Genomic DNA, 17,696 nt, shown 5'->3' on the forward strand with positions numbered 1-17,696 from the left:
GTGTGCCTGCCAGGAAACTTGGAAGTGTGACAGGGTGTTAGCAAAACTTGCACTGGGCCACTAGTCCAATGTCAGATCTCCTAAAATGATGCACCAGCTGGTAGCTGGGGGCCAGAGTGGCTGGGGGTGTGGCACAGTGGCTAGGCTTGGAATGCTGTGGCAATTCTGTACCCAGTAGCTGGATGGGGCCCATATGCTAACAAAATTTGCCCTGAGCCCAGGGCTAAGGCTAGCAGGCTTGCAGCATAGGAGTCCTCAGGAGAACTTGTGAGTGTGGTACACTGCTAGTGGGTTAGATAGCAAGTATCTGCAGAGTTCTGCCTCCTGCAGGTGGCTCTGTGCTGGGGAGCAGGGAAGGAAAATGGCACCTACCAGCTCTATCCCACTTTTTTGGAGAAGTCTCCCAACATGCTTTGAAATTTTGAGGATGAACAGATCTGCTCCCCTTCTCCCACCCCCACCACCCCACCCCTGCCTTGTATAAACTTGTGGGTGTGTGGCACAGCCCAACTCTCAGCTTTTGATGGTTGCCTCTCAGCTCAGGCTGCTTTCTTTTTAAGGACAGAGACCACCTACGACTCACCCTCCTGGCTGGCCCGCTGCTGAGTCCACTGACTTTTAAAGCTCTAGAATCCAATCCCCCTCCCTGGTCTTACAAACTCCCACAGTTCAGCCTCTCTGGTTTTCAAAACCAATCATTATGGGGATTAGTCTTCCCCGTGCGAGCTGCTTGGTTCTAGGACCCATTTCTCTGCACTGGTCCTTCATCACAGCTCCTTTCCTCCTGTAGGCAACCTCCCTCCACCTTTCTGACCTTCTTATCCTTTCAGATGCATCTTCTTCTCTATATTTAGTTGTGGAGTTTGTACCACCAGTCTTCAGATCACTCTCCAGTTTATTGACTTGGATGTGGATGATATCTACTCCCCCATATGGGATGAGGAGAGGTCAGGGTCCTCCTACTCTGCCATCGTCCCAAGCTCTGACAACAAATGTACCACATTATTAATTGCAAAAGAGAATTTGTTCTTTTTCCATTTTTAAAAAAATCCTTGGATATGTCTTACAGAGAGGAAACAAATAACTGATCTTAAACCCAAACGTTTAGAATGTTACAGAGTGTCTTATGTGAGCCTGTGACAGTACTCTACAAATCTGAGTTGTTGAATTCGGCAAAATCTGAAACGAGAAACTGTTTTGTTATTTTTTTGCTAATGTGAAAGTAAGGTTGTTCCTCTGATCGTGATTTAAGCTTATTGGGCCTCCAGGTCTTAAAAATCCGCTTTGGGTAGTTTGATCAATCCATTTTATTAGGGCATCTCACCATATTGCAATTCAGTTAAAATCTACATAACAAAGAGTGAACTGGAGAGGGTTCTACTCTTTAAATAAAATAGTTTTAATTGGGAGTAATTAATTGTATTCTGTACAATCTTCGACAAATTGATAGAGACATAGTGTTATAAAGAAAAGAAAAGGACCACAGGCAAAGATAAGCTACTTCTGCAGAGTAAATTACTTTGTGAATGTAGAGGAAAGTATTTAATAGCATAATTAGAATCATCTGTGTGACCTGCCAGGCTCCAAGCTTGTTCACCTCTCTATGTCCAGCTACTGGTTAAGCATGTTGTTCAAATCTAGAGGGGTACCATTCAAATTCTTTTCTATATGAGTGACACCAGAAACAGCTGACTTTGGAACCTAGAAGCTATTGTAGTTTGTTTTTGTTTTTGGGTTTTGGGTATTGGGTTTTGTTGTTGTTGTTGTTTGTTGGTTTGTGGGGTTTTTTTCCCACCCTGTATCACATACGCTTGACCCACTTCATATTTTAGCTACTATGATAGTTACAGGACATGCTGCCAGTACCTTACCTCAAATGCCCACAGAATTTCTTCCCTTTTTTGGCCTCAGGGCTTTCTCTGATGCCCCCCTAAGCTTGCTAAGCACTTATCCAGGAGTGCAGAGAAATTGAAGTCCCCTGGGAATAGCTGTCAACCAGTGGGATTGGTGGTTGCTGCAAAAATGGGCCAGCCTCTCCCATCCTTTGGAGAGACAAATCTGAGGGGTGCTTTTTGCAGTTTTAATGGTCCTCCCAGGAAGATTCATTCTCCATGGTGTTATCCAATTCAATACTTTTCATTGCCTTTCCTTTCTTTCCTGTTTCTAGCTCATCCTTCACTCCTGTTTTTCTGGGTCCCAAATCAGCTACCTATATTCAGGTACTTATCTCAGGCTCTGCCTTTGGGAAACCCAAACCAAAGCAGCTTTAACTTTTTGATGGTGGTAAGTCACATTTAAGCACAGAGAAAATATTTGTCTGCTGGTTGGCTGTTCTTCTTTTAAAGCTTTTTGAATTTACAATTATAGAAAGAAATAATGCAGTAGCCTTTAAAATTTGAGTCAGAGCCAGGGAAAGTTTTGCCTGACTAAGAATTTTGTTTGACATTAATATTGGAGGACCCCAGGAGTTGTCTCTATCTATACTCATTCCCTTGGTGATCTGACCCGGTCTTTTGGCTGTAAATGCTATCTATATGCCCATGACCTTTGTGTCTGTATCTTCAATGCAGACCTTTCTTCCAAACTCCAGACTTCACATCACTACCAGGGTCTCTGGTAGACGTCTGCAAACTGAAATGTCAAGTTTGAACTTACGGCCTTCTCCAAAAACTTCCACATGCATTCTTCTCTTGGTTGTTAGTAACTTCATCCATCCACTTGTTAACACCAAACATCTAGGAATCGTCTTTGACTCTTTTCTTTCTCTCGCATTCCACAACCAACTCATCAGAAAAATCTGAATCTAGCCAATTTTTACTGTTACACTGTGGTCCCAGCCACCGTTAAGTCTCACATGGATTACTTCGAAGCTTCTCACTAATTTCCCTCCTTCTTATCCTTGCCCACTCCACTATATTCTCTATATTACCAAAGTGATCCTATAATTACATTAGGTATATCGTTCTCACTCCCCTACTCAAAATCCTACATGGCTATCTGACTGAAGGTAGAATCCAAGTCCCTACAAGTGACCCACATATGCCCTTTATGATCTGGCCCTGTTACTTCTCTGACTTCATCTTCCACTGTACTGCCCCACACTCAGTCTGCTCTCGCCACACTCGCCTCTTTGCTGTTACATGTGCCTGGTATGGTTCCACCTCAGGTTCTTTATACTGGCTCCTTTCTCTGCCTGGAATTCTCTCCGATCACAAGTCATAATGGATCACTGTCTTACCTCCTTCAAATCTTTGCTTTGATATCACTTGTAGAATGAGATCTACCCAGGGCCGCCTAGTTGGCTCCATTGGTTAAGAGTCCAACTTTGGCTCAGGTCATGATCTCACAGTTTGGGAGTTTGAGCCCCACGTTGGGCTCTGTGCTGAAAGCTTGGAGCCTGGAGCCTGCTTCAGATTCTGTGTCTCCCTTTCTATCTGCCCCTCCCCTGTTCATACTCTGTCTCTCTCTCTCTCTCTCTCTTGCTCTCAAAAATAAATAAACATTAAAAAAAGTTAATAAAAAGAATGAGATCTACCCTAACCACTTATTTAAAATTGCATCTCTCACCCCTAGCTCACCTGACGCCCCTGACCTTGCTGTACTTGTTTTTTCCTCTTGGCATTTCTCAGTTTTACATACAATATTATTTACCATTATGTTGATTGGTTGTTTTTGTTTCCCTCAGTAGAACACAAATTCCACAGGCACAGAGATCTTTGTTTTGTTCACTGATTTATTCCAGTAAAACAGTTCCTGACACATCATTTGACACTCAGAAAATAGCTGTTGAATTGAACAATAATTTGTTTCTGTCAAACTCTGTAAAACTTGAGGTACTATTTTATCAGTGCTTTCTATATCATACTCATTCCAAAAATGATTTGGAGTACCTTACAGAATTATAGTTTGCAACAGAATAACAATTAAAGATGAGGAAATTGGGCAAGAGTAAAATATTGGTCATGAAAAAAATCAGGGATAAGGTTAGGTTTTCTATGTTTACTAGAAGTGGACCACGGATTTGGTCCTAGGCAAAGAGAAACTCTCAAATTTCGATTGGTTAAAAATGATGGAAAATTTAACAAAGCTGAAGAACTTGTCAAATGTAGTTAAAATGTGACTGTGACTGTGACTGTGACTGTGACTGCTTGTCATGGTTGTGTTATAAAAACCAAGCTCAAGTATACAGAGCACTTAACACTTTGCAGTGCAGTCAACCCTTAAACAACATAGGGATTTGGAGTGCAAATCCCCTGCACAGTCACAAACCCACGTATGACTCCTGACTCCCCCAACTAGAGCTTAACTACTAATAACCTACTGTTGACTGTAAGTCCTACGAAAACTAGAGTTGATTAACATATATTTTGTATATTTATTATGTGCTGTAATTTATTATTACAATAAAGGAAGCTAGAGAAAAAATGTTATTAAGAAAATGATAAGAGAAAATACATTTACAGTAGTATACTATATTGGTACTATAAGTTTATTTCATTTGTTTTTGAGATGAATCATCTGTCATTACCTACATCAATATTGCCTTTCTTATATAATACGAAACACTGTAGATGTTAAATGTATTACTAACACTAGACATCAAAAATGAAAATGTAATATGGAAAAGAAATTCATATTTATTTATAGATATTACAGTTCAGGCAGTGATAAAGAAGCAGTAATATTTAGTGTAGTCAATACATTTGCTTCATGGTAGCCAACCCTGTATGCTAATGGATGAACCATATAAAATGTCTACGGCATACGGTATTACAATCATATTCATAATATTGTCTTGGAAACATTGTTACATTAAAAAAACACTTAATAGGCTCATACACAGTTTCTCCAATTGAGAGAGAGAGGCAGACTCTACCGTAATGTTAATTCTTTGGAAGCAAAGTTATAAAATGGTAAGAAAACTGGCACATTATTAATTTTATATTAAATATCACTTACTGGGTGCCTTTGGAAGAATAGGTTATCCACTTCCATACAAGTCTTGCACATGATGTTCTATATAAAGAATACTTAAGTGAGGATGATGATGGTGACACAGAAATGTCTCATATAGTTCTTGCTTGACAGTTACTAGATTTTCACATGAAGACACATACACATACAACAAATAAGTTTAGTAACTGTATGGCATGGTTATTATTTAGTGTCAATTAAGTGGAACTAGCTCAGCAAAAAGGTCTTCATCCTCACTGTTTATATGTTGAATTGGGTGTGGAGGAAGAAGGGGAGGGGTTGGTCTTGCTGTCTTGGTGGGGGTGGGGGCATAGGTGGGGAAGGGGAGGCAGGAGAAGCAGGCACACTTGCTGCCACTTTACACAAATATATCTGTTTTTCACTTCTCTGTTTCTATATGGTACCAATCCTTCTACCATGATTTGTGTTACTTTTAGCACCCGTATCAGATAATAGTCCATGTAGTAAAAGAAGTTAAAAGAAGTCCTTAAGTAATCAGAACCTTCTGCCAAATTGTGTGATGTCAACTTGTTTTCTGGTACTGCTTCTTCTTCCTCTTTTTCTTCATCATCTGGCACTTCTTGGGCCACACTCATCTCCCTCAAGTGGTCTTCTGTTAATTCTTCTGCCATGGTATCCATTCACTCTTAGATTTCTCTTTACCTCCTCCACATTTTTTTGCCATGGCTCTGTTGTAAACCCCATGAAGTCATGTATAACATTTGTCACATTCTTTTTCCAGCAGGAATTTATTTTGGGGCTTGATGGCTTTTGTAGCTCTCTCATTATAACAACGATGGCATCTTCAATGGCATAATCCTTATAGACTTTTATGATATTCTCTCTGTTGTGGTTCTCTTTCATGGCCATGATGATCATTTCCATAGAGTACCATGTAATGAGCTTTAAAGATCCTTATGACCTCCTGATCTAAAGGCTGAATTATAGACATTGTGTTTGAGGATAAGTAGAACCCTTCGATGACTTTGGTGTTGAAGTCAATAGGGTTCTGGGTGGCCAGGGGCATTATCCAATATCAAAAGAACTTTAAAAGGCAGTACCTTCCTGGAAAAGAACTTCCTAACTTCAAGAACAAAGCATCAATGGAACCAATCCAGAGAAAAGGGTTCTTGTTGTTTAGGCCTTCCTGTACAACCAAAAGACTGGCAGCTGGTGTTTATCTTTTCCCTACAAGGAGCTGTATAGATAAGGGCAGTCCTGATCATAAACCTGACTGCATTTGCACAAAAGAGCAGAGTTAGCCTATCCTTTTCTGCCTTAAATCCTGGTGCTCACTTCTATTCCTTATTAATGAACATCTCTTGTGGCATTTCCCACACCACCCTAACCCCCCACCCCAGAACAGGGCATTTTCGTCTGCATTAAAAACCTGTTCAGGCGGATATCCTTTCTCCTCGATGGTTTTCTTAAAGGCATCTGAGAATTCATCTACTGCTTTTAATTGGCAAAAGCTGTTTCTCCTGTTATCTTGACATTTTTTAAGCCAAACCTCTTTCTAAAATTCTCAAACCATCCTTTGCTGGCATTAAGTTCTCCAGCTTTAGATCCCTCACCTTCCTTTTGCTTCAATGACTTCACTTTTTTTTCAAAACATATTAGAATCCATAGGTATACTTTTCTTATAGCAATCCTGCACCCACAGAAAAGCTGCATTTTCAATATGAGATTGAAATGTATTTTAGGATGTGCCTGCTGGCATAGCTGCAACAACATCTTCACAAATTCCTTTTTCTCTTTCTTTCTTTCTTTCTTTCTTTCTTTCTTTCTTTCTTTCTTTTTTCTTTCTTTCTTTTTTTTTCAATTGTCTTTACTCTGGATTCTTTTATCTTGAAATGGCAGGCAACTGCAACTGCATACTTCAATCTACGGTGCATATCAAGCAACTCAACTTTTTCTTGTAACGTCATGACTTTTCTCTGCTTCTTGTGGGCACTTCTTTTTTTTTTAAGATTTTATTTTATTTTATTTTACTTTATTTTTTATTTTTTTTTAATATGAAATTTATTGTGGGCACTTCTAGCATCACTAGTGGCACTCTGTATGAGTCTCATGGTGTTATTCAAGGTTTACGGTATTGCCCTAAACACAGGTAAAAAAATACGTGAGAGCCCTGAAAGGTCACTTTTTATGTGCTACACAATTTCCTGGAGAGACAAAATGCTCATGCAGAGATGATTAGCAACAGTTGGGGTTTTAGGAAGATACTGGCAATGCTTGAGCTCATCACAATAGCATCAGGAGGTGGCTACAAAATTATTAGTGCAGTTAATTTTAAGCACTTATGATTTAATACTGCATCTTTACATTTGTTTACATTTCTCTCAACTGTGGGATGGTTTCATGTGTTGTCTGTAAATATATGCACATTTTGATAAATGTTAAAAAAATTTTTAATTTCTTTTAATGTTTATTTTTGAGAGAGAGAGAGACAGAGCGAGAGTGGGGGAGGAGCAGAGAGAGAGAGGCAGACAGAGAATCCGAAGAAGGCTCCAGGCTCTGAGCTGTCAGCACAGAGCCCAGCACAGGACGCAAACTCATGGACCATGAGATCATGGCCTGAGCCGAAGTCGGATGCTTAACCGACTGAACCACCCAGGCACCCTAAATGTTAAATTTGATAATATATTTGTGTATATTTTATGATAGTAAATGTTCAAATAGACTGGCGTCTACATATATTTATGCATTCATTACATATACAACTTTTTCTTTAATTTGTCAATATTTCTAGGCTATACAGTTTATCTGCAAGTTTTTTTTATCTGCAAGTTTTTTCAAATTGTCAACATTCTCCCAAAATTTTCCAATATATTTATTGAAAAAAATCCATGCATAAGTGGACCATGTGGTCCAAACTGATGTTGTTCAGGGTCAATTGTATTTTTCTTATTTGAGCAATTCAGGTGTGTATGTATGGTATGTACATGTATCTCATACCATCTGGGAGAATTATGCCATTAGATATGGGTGAAGTTTCAAGTTTAATATGTATAGAAAGTAAATAGTATACACTTCTTGGCTGATAGACAGCCGAGAGCTTCTTAAACTTAAATGAGAAAATTTCTGCCTGTTTAGCTAAAGCAATAAGCAAAGACTGGATTAAGAAGGGCTATTTCACAAAATAAAGACTTTCCATAGATACTTTCTTTTTTTACTAATTTAATTTTTGTTGTGATTCTATTTATAGAGTTTGGTTTATTGAAGGGCATTTGCACTTGTTAGGAATTACTGTCCCTTGTTACTAGATGTCCAGTCTATAAAACCATAACTTTAATATTTTGTCTATTCTTTTTATTGTTTCTGATATGAAGGTAAATTCCATCCATATTCTTCCATCTTGGTCAGAAGGGGAATCCTGACCTCTGTCTTCCAAATTTGTCATTTTGTCACCATCATCAGACCATCTGAATCTTTGACAACTTTCTTTATCTTATTCAGTACAATAACCCTTTCTGGCTTCATTCACGTGACTATCCAGTTTGCACTCAGAGTTAATTAAGTTATTGTTTTCTTAGTATCCTACACTTTTGTGCTTTGTAGCTTTTGATACGTGTGCCCTATCATTCCTCAAGTTTTTATCTATATTAGATACCTGTTTTTAATCCCTTCAAATGCCACTTGGCCCTACCTCTTACTCCAGTCATTGCTCTGTTTCCTGAAAGCCTTGAAGAGCTTTGCATAAATACAGTTGTATTATATTTTGCCTCAGCTTGGAACTTCATACCACACTTTTAAGTTTCTGTTCTACTCTAGGGCATCACTAGAGTCATGGCACAAGATGCAGGAATCTGCTCCAAAGTTATGAGTGCACAACCAAAAATGTACAGGAGTTGATGACTCTGAAGGCTACCCTTGATCAATTAAGATCGATGATGAAGAAATGTTTTCCTCTTTCATCCCTTAGATTGACTCAGACTCAGGAGGTCTCTGGAGGATTGAGCACCAGCCACCCTGAAGGAGTGAAGGCTGTAGGTCCATCACACAGCCTTGTATTGGCTTTTCCTCCTTCCCTAAAATGCCACTGTCACAATCCTTTCTTTATTCTCTCTCCTTAACTGCTCTGTCTCTGCAGTGGTTTCTATGCTACTGGTAATTGTAGAAAATAAGAAAAAAACTGGTTTGAGTAGATCTCCTAGTAAATCATACCATCTTACTCTAAATGGACTCTTTTTCTGCGAAGTGATCCAAGTAGTCATCTTGTATAATAGTGCTGCTCGAATCTTTCATGTGTTCATCCTCAAGACCGGCTTTCTTCTTTCTCAACACCTATTCTACCTGAGTTGTTCACAAGTATAAGACTACACAATTGACTTCCACATTTTCTTTGATCTGTATTTCAGAACAGTTTTCAACTGATTCTCCTCTCTATAAAAAAAATAAAAATAAAAAAAAATCTTTAATCCATCTCTACTTCTTTCCTTTGATGATGAGAAAAGCCATCACTTATTCTTACAGTTAATTTCTCCAACTGTGCTTTTGATTACATCCAATCCTCCCATCCTATCCTTACCAGTCTTTCCAGTGCCTCCTTTTACAGAACTTACCTGTAATAGAAGAAAACAAAACACAAAACCAAAATCCTTTTTTTTTACTTCATCATTATTCCTATTAACTATGAACTTTTCTTGCTTTTTTTCATTCAAAGGAGCATTTATTGAAATAATATTCTATTTTATCACATATTTATTCCTTAAGCCCCAACAACCTAGTTCCAGTCTTTATTGTTCCTTGGGAACCACCATCCTGAAGGTCAACGAAGGATAAAACACTCATTTTGCCTCATAGCCTTTCTTCAGTCATCATCATTGATCACATTCCAGTATGTTCCAATAAATCTGTTTTCTTTTATGAAATTGTAAAAATTTGCACATATCTATTCTCCCTCTTTACATTACCTAATTATTGTCTTATCTACTCCCAGAGCTCTCTGTAGGTTCTTTCTCTGATTCTGGTCCTTCTCCCACACCCCAGTCTTATATTATTGTTCACTTCCTGTTGTGTATTACTCTTGGACAATGAGTTGGACCTCAAAGTTAGCTTCTCTGAAATGGAGATTATCATTCCCATTTACTTCCTCCTTACCTCAGCTCTTCAAAGCTTCTAACTTTCTTGTTTTTGAACAATAGTAATTTTCTTTAAGGCACCAACGATTTCTACTTCCTCTTTGCATCTTCAATATTTGAAGAAGAGAAAATAGGCACTCTGATTTATATACATTAATTCATTTAATCCCCATAGCAATTCACATTTTGTACATAAGTAAACTAAGACCCAAAGTGGTCAAGTGAGTTGCCTAGTATCTCAGAGCTGCCTAGGAATGGGGACCATATCTTCTGGATACCTAAATTCATATACTTTTCACTATGTAACAGAATAGTCACTCTTAAACATCATTGTATACTGAATTATCAAGAAATACTTAATTATGTTTTTTCTATTTTATATATTAAGGAAGGAAAGAAGACAAATACATTTTAGAAAGAATATGAACCTTCTCCAACAAGAGTTGAAAGTTATAAAGACTTTCTATTAAACTTTATATTATTAAAATGCTATTTTAATCAGAACAACCTCTTTCTCAGATTCCTCAGTCTATCAAGGTTGTGTTACATACTGAACAGGGTGGTTGTGTTATACACTAAACTGGGTGGCTCTCTTATATACTAAACTGGGTATATATTCCCTAATGTCTTTCATATTGAGTTCGGAGTTGGAAATAGTTTTTTTTTTTAGTTTATGTTATTAATTGGATATTTGTCAATGTTAAACTCAACTCAACAATTAAAATCTTTACCTATTGAGCTTCAGAGCTAAATTAAGTTTGATAACTGAGAATAAGAATCTAAAAGTAAAGGGAGGGTCAATAGTGGCAGTTAGTTAATAGTGGAGAAATGTCCTATGAGTAGACAAAGTGGAAAATTACATGATAGCCTGTAAGTATGGATTATACTCTGGGCAAAGGATGCACCATCATTAGGCAATCGCACACTGAACAACTGTCGGTTAAGTGCCATTTTATCCAATTTAGACCTAATGAACTTAGTAGATGAGATCCCTGCTGAATTAAGGAGCAATCAAAGCCTCATTTTGGATTCTGTGCCATCTAGGTCAAGAAGTTCCAAAAGTGTTGGGTATGACTTGGTACAGGAAAGAGACAACTTTCTTCTCCTTCCTTCTGGTTAATTCTTTAACAAATACTTATGGAATATGATTTGTGCCATAGAAAGTATCATTTGGTGATTGGTAGATAATTATATAACAGAAAACTCTTCTTTGCCATTGAGGAAGTTTAGTTACACTTTTGCTAATTTTTCTCAGTTACTCTGAATGACATTTTTAAATCAAAGTGATAAAAAAAAATTTTGTTTGAGTCTAAAAGCAAAGTAACTCTCTCCCCTAGCAAGAAGCTTGCTAAAAAGTCTTTAACAAAAGGGATAAGGAATGGAGAGGTGAGGATGTGTTTTGTGTACTCAATCTCACCTATCTCAGAGGTGCAATGACACTGTGGTTTTATTTGGAACTTTCAGGAAGGGATCCGGATCACCCTTTGACAGGAAGTGCAAAAGATGTGTCAGAAGAAGCCCATGTCTGCCTACCCTGCAGAGAGGGCTGCCCCTACTGTGCTGATGACAGCCCTTGCTTTGTCCAGGAGGATAAGTATTTGCGACTTGCTATCATCTCCTTCCAAGCCCTGTGTATGCTGCTCGACTTCGTTAGCATGCTCGTGGTCTACCACTTTCGCAAAGCAAAGGTAAACCCAGGTACCCTGGTTATGTACTTCCTTTTTATTACGAAGTGACCACTTCTTTTTTCAAACAAATTGAGTTTTTCCAAGCCCCAGTTGCCTCTCTGTTTGGCAGAAGTCTTCCTATTCCCATATAATATAATTAGACCAGAGTATGAACGTTACATTCTTTAACTTCCTAAGAGAAGTAGGGTTTAAAAATATGGAACCTTATTATAACATTTTCTTCTACAGAATGCTTCCCCCAATTTAGTGTGGAGCCTCAGTACTTTATTGCCTTGAAGAACTCTCTTTTCTATCTCTTTGGCTTCGAGAAGAACTTATTTTGCTAGTAGCCAATGTATTGTTAATTTTTTTCATATCTAGAAAGCTTTTTGGTATTTGTTATATTTCATTTTTATTTCTCTTAACCATTGACAAATGGATGACTATTTTTGAGCACATTATCCTACAAAGGGCTTATATGACTTTTGAGCGAGGCTGCCCTTTGGTTCTGTTCTGAGAAATCAAAGAATAGTATAAACATTTATATGCTTCTTAGTCAGGGGTGGAGGAAATGCTAAAATGTCCAGGGTAAACATTTCTGGGAAATTGTCTTCAGTTGGTCACCCAATGAATTATATGTAGCCAGTGTTGTCAGAATTTGTGGTTCTGTTTCTTTCAGAAACTTATTTGTTGTACTGGGGGAAAAAAAACCACAAAGTCTAAAGTTTCCAGCTTTTCCAAATTCAAATGACCCCTTCGTGTTAGCAAAGTTATACAGATTGGTTTAGATAACCAAGCTTACTGGAAGCATAAAGTGTTCCCATTAGAAATTTTAAAAATAAAACAACTCTCTGTGAATGGCATCTATTACAAGGCCTCAAGTCAACATAATAAAAGAAAACCCTCTATTGAGATTCTAGGAGAATGTATCCATTATGTTAATGTTATAGAATTTAATAGTTATTTTAAATAGACAGTTTCATTAACAGAAGCATACAACACAAATTAAAATCAGGCTTTAAGTTAGTCAGAAAGTGCAAATGGGCAAAATGCTCTTCATTTAACCAATACTTGTTTTTCTTTTGCAACAAAATATGTGTTAAAGTGTATATGTAATAAAGAAGCAGGCAAGTGGGGTTGAGAAATATCTAACCACTGTTACCTAGATAACAATCCGTTTTTTAAAACACCTATCCCTGGCAGAGCAGGTAGAATTAAAAGGTCTATTTAATAAACTGTTCTGAAATCTCTCTATGTAGTATAATTCATTTGCACAGGGGATAACAGGTCTTTACAAATTTTAGTTGATTATAATCATTAATGATTGCTGTGCTAAATGGAGTTAATGATATATAATGGGCAGAATATTACATTGGATATTAAGAAATCTGAGATAGTTCTTTTTTTTTTTAATATATGAAATTTATTGTCAAATTGGTTTCTATATAACACCCAGTGCTCATCCCAAAAGATGCCCTCTTCAATGCCCATCACCTACCCTTCCCTCCCTCCCATCCCCCCATCAACCCTCAGTTTGTTCTCAGTTTTTAAGAGTCTCTTATGCTTTGGCTCTCTCCCACTCTAACCACATTTTTTTCCTTCCCCTCCCCCATGGGTTTCTGTTAAGTTTCTCAGGATCCACATAAGAGTGAAAACATATGGTATCTGTCTTTCTCTGTATGGCTTATTTCACTTAGCATCACACTCTCCAGTTCCATCCACATTGCTACAAAGGGCCATATTTCATTCTTTCTCATTGCCACGTAGTACTCCATTGTGTATATAAACCACAATTTCTTTATCCATTCATCAGTTGATGGACATTTAGGCTTTTTCCACAAATTTGGCTATTGTTGAGAGTGCTGCTCTAAACATTGGGGTACAAGTGCCCCTATGCATCAGTACTCCTGTATCCCTTGGGTAAATTCCTAGCAATGCTATTGCTGGGTCATAGGGTAGGTCTATTTTTAATTTTTTGAGGAACCTCCACACTGTTTTCCAGAGCGGCTGCACCAGTTTGCATTCCCACCAACAGTGCAAGAGGGTTCCCATTTCTCCACATCCTCTCCAGCATCTATAGTTTCCTGATTTGTTCATTTTGGCCACTCTGACTGGCGTGAGGTGATATCTGAGTGTGGTTTTGATTTGTATTTCCCTGATGAGGAGCAGTGTTGAGCACTGAGATAGTTCTTGATGGACCAATGTCTTGATCTATGTTAATGTTACTTAACATTTCCAAAGTTACTAACCTTTCAAACTTCTCTGGGTCGTCATATGAAATGCTACTTTATAAGGTTTTCATGAGAATAGATATCTTCGTGTATCATTTAGTGAAATTTCTATAGCTACAAACTAGTTGTAGTAAATAAATTAGATGTTATCTAGTTTTAGGATGGTCACTTTTTGAAGAATCAGTTTTCACAGAATGTGACATAATATAAGGGGGAATATTTTTAGGAAATGATATAGGTTAATATAGTCAGTGAATGCAGATCTAGTATACTGAAGAAAGGAAACATTTGGTGAACTTTTCTCTTCTGATTTCAGTTACCAAAAGGAAGAGAATTGTGAAAGCAGTAAACCATTTCCAGTGTAAAGATGGCATGTTTATAACATGTAGATATTGGCTTTGCTTTTTAAAGTTCTCTTGTGTCTTTACAGCATTTTTTTGCATAAAGCAGAAAACTGATCATTACTTTTGAGGTAATACTGATGCCTCTCTTACAAGTTTCCCATTGCATTGCCTACCCACTGATAGTATAAAGAATAAACAACTTATAATCTAAAAATTTATATCTATTTTGACAAAAGAGAAAGACATTGTGTGCAATGTAGAAGTAGCATAATATTATGGGTGAGTGTGCAGACTCTAGAGTAACATTGCTTGTACTTGAATCCTGTCCAGCCCCTTGAATACCATTATACTTTGGGAAAATTGCTTAGCCTCACTTCAACTAGTTTCTTCCTCTATAAAATTGGGGTTGGGGCGCCTGGGTGGCTCAGTCAGTTAAGCGTCCAACTCTTGGTTTCGGCTCAGGTTATGATCTCACGGGTTTGTGAGTTCAAGCCCCGTATCAGGCTCCACACTGAGAGTATGGAGCTTGCTTGGGATTCCCTCTTTCTCCCTCTTTCTCTGCCCCTCTCCCACTTGTTCTCTCTCTCTCTCTTTCTCTCTCTCTCAAAATAAGTAAATAAACTTAAAAAATGGGGGTTAATATACCAAATACAAAAATAATTTTAAATGGGTTATACACCTAAATATAAGGCCCAAAACTAAGAAACATTTTTTAGAGGAAAACATAGGCATAAATCTTCATGATTCTGGGTTAGACAAGGTTTCTTAGATACAGCATCAAACGTATACATGACAAAAGGAAAAAATAAATAAATTGGACTTCATCAAAATTGAAAACTTTTGTGCATCAAAGGACATCATCAAAAAGGTAAAAAGACAACCCCTAGAATAGCAGAAAATATTTACAGACTATACTAGTACTCAGAACATATAAATAATAAAAGGACAACAGTATTCAAAAATGGACCAAGTGATCTGAATACAAATTTCTCCAAAGAAGATATGCAAATGGCCAATAAGCATATGAAAATGCTCAATAACATTAGTTATTAGGAAAATTCTAATCAAGCCTATAGCACATGCTAGCATAGATAAAAATAAAAAAGACAATAACAAGTGTTGTTTAGGATGCGGAGAAATTGAAACTCTCATTCATTGCTATTGGGAATATAAACAGTGTAACTAACGGTCCCTAAAAAAATTAAACATAGAGTTATGATATGCCAATAATTCCACTCCTAGGTGTATACCCAGGAGAATTGAAAACATATGTCTAAAATGACTAAAATCAAAAACACAAGAAATAGCAAGCAGTGGCAAGGATGTGGAGAAAAAAGAATACCTCATGAACTATTGGTGGGAATGCAAGCTGGTACAGCCTCTGTGGAAAACAGTATTGATGTTCCTCAAAAATATTAAAAATAGAATTATCATTATGATCCAGTAATTTCACTACTGGATATTTACCCCCAAAAACCAAAAACAGTAATTCAAAAAAAATACATGCACCTTTATGTTTATTGAAGCATTATTTACAATAGCAAAGATATGGAAGCAACTTAAGTGTCCATCTGGAGATGAATAAAGAAGATGTGGTGTGTGCGTGCGTGTGTGTGTGTTTGTGTGTATGTGTGTGTGTGTATACACACAGAACAACCTCGTGGTTTCCAGAAGGGAGGTACCTGGGTGGAATAGATAAAGAGGATTAAGGGTACATTTAACCTTGATGAGCACTGAGAAGAATATAGAATGTTGAATCATTATATTGTACAGCTGAAACTAATAACAAAAATAAAACCTTTGTATACACAAAAATGTTCACACAAGTGTTGATAACAGCATATTTCATAATAGCCAAAAAATGGAAACAACCCAACTGTTCATCCAGTGATGGATGAATAAATAAAATGTGGTATATCCATAAAATGGCAAATTTTTTTGTCAATAAAAAGGAGTGAAGTACTGATACACTACAACATGGATGAATCTTGAAAACATGCTAAGTGAAAGAAAACAGTCATGAAAGATCATATATCGCATGATTACATTCATGTGAAAGGTCCAGAATAGGCAAATTGGTAGAGATAAGAAGTAGGTCAGTGGTTGTCAAGGGATACAAGGAGGGTAGAATGGGGTGTTACTGCTAAGGTGTTCAGGGTTTCTTTTCTTTCTTTTTGGTCCAGTAGATTATGGTGATGCTTTCACAAATCTGTCAGTATACTACAAACCACTGGCTTGTACACTGTAAAAGGATTTATATCTTAATAAAGCTATTATAAAATTTTTTAATTAATTTTTTAATATTTATTTATTTTTCAGAAAGAGATAGAGCATGAGTGGGGAAGGGGCAGAGAGAGAGAGAGAGAGAGAGAGAGAGAGATGCAGAATCTGAAGTAGGCTTCAAGCTCTGAGCTGTCAGAACAGAGCCCAATGTGGGGCTCAAACTCACAGAATGCAAGATCATGACCTGATCTGAAGTCGGATGCTCAACTAACTGAGCCACCCAAGCGCCCCTATTATAAAAATTTTTGAAGGAGTTTATTAATTGCCTCACAGGATACTTTTGAAGATTTAATGAGATAATTTATATAGAGTACTTTACTAGACATTTGTCTTTTGTTATTGTATTATTTTATTATATTTATTATACATATTATTTATTATATTATTTTAGACCTCTTTGTGAAATTAATAATCTGTTTCCTTCCAATGTTAGGGGCTAAGTATGACATTTAAAATAGCTTAAAAGATAAGGTGTTTAAAAATATAGCCATGCCTATTTGATGTAAGTAGTGGGATTCCAGGCAATAAATTCATTTAAACTGTCTTTATAATTGTAAATGATCATTTTATACTAATCCTAATAGATTGTCCAGATAGCTGAAATGAACAAAACACAGATTCTCTTATTTTGGCTAACTCTTCACTATGAAGGAATGGAAGGAATGCTAAACTGTAGGCAGGATAGTTTCACTTAATTAGTCTCAGTTAAAAAAAAAAATGTTTTGAATACCCAAGCTCCACAAGTGCCAATTCACATATGCACGTGCAATTACACAGGTATTTCTATATAGATAGTTATCTTTAAAAAGTGTTTACTATGCATTTATTTATATGTGGCTTTTTGTTATTTTTCAGATGTTAAGTGTACAAGTAAGCTATAGCTATTTACTATTTATATTTATCTATATCATTGACCTTTCTAGGAGGATTCCAACCTCTACCTTAGAAATGAGAAATTTACAGAAATCTTGAGAGACTATCAATTATGAAGTCATGGAATGTATGCTCCCTGTTGTGTTATTGCAATGGTAACAGTTTAAAAGCTGGTCATGTAAATCAATTTGTTACTAATTTCCTGGTTTTTATTTAGAAAGATGACAAAATATGAGAACT

The 17,696-nt window shown here is 36.9% G+C and overlaps 1 protein-coding gene across 1 annotated transcript in view; it reads left to right on the forward strand.

The window, feature by feature from the left end:
• GPR158 (G protein-coupled receptor 158) overlaps nucleotides 1-17,696 on the forward strand; it is a 420,275-nt gene that overhangs the window by 215,086 nt on the left and 187,493 nt on the right. Inside the window, exon 4 of the mRNA XM_042991251.1 lies at nucleotides 11,523-11,746. Coding sequence (XP_042847185.1) covers nucleotides 11,523-11,746 — 224 coding nt within the window. The remainder of the gene's footprint in view (nucleotides 1-11,522; nucleotides 11,747-17,696) is intronic.

Source organism: Panthera tigris, chromosome B4, assembly GCF_018350195.1.
Source record: "Panthera tigris isolate Pti1 chromosome B4, P.tigris_Pti1_mat1.1, whole genome shotgun sequence".
Lineage (NCBI taxonomy): Eukaryota > Metazoa > Chordata > Mammalia > Carnivora > Felidae > Panthera > Panthera tigris.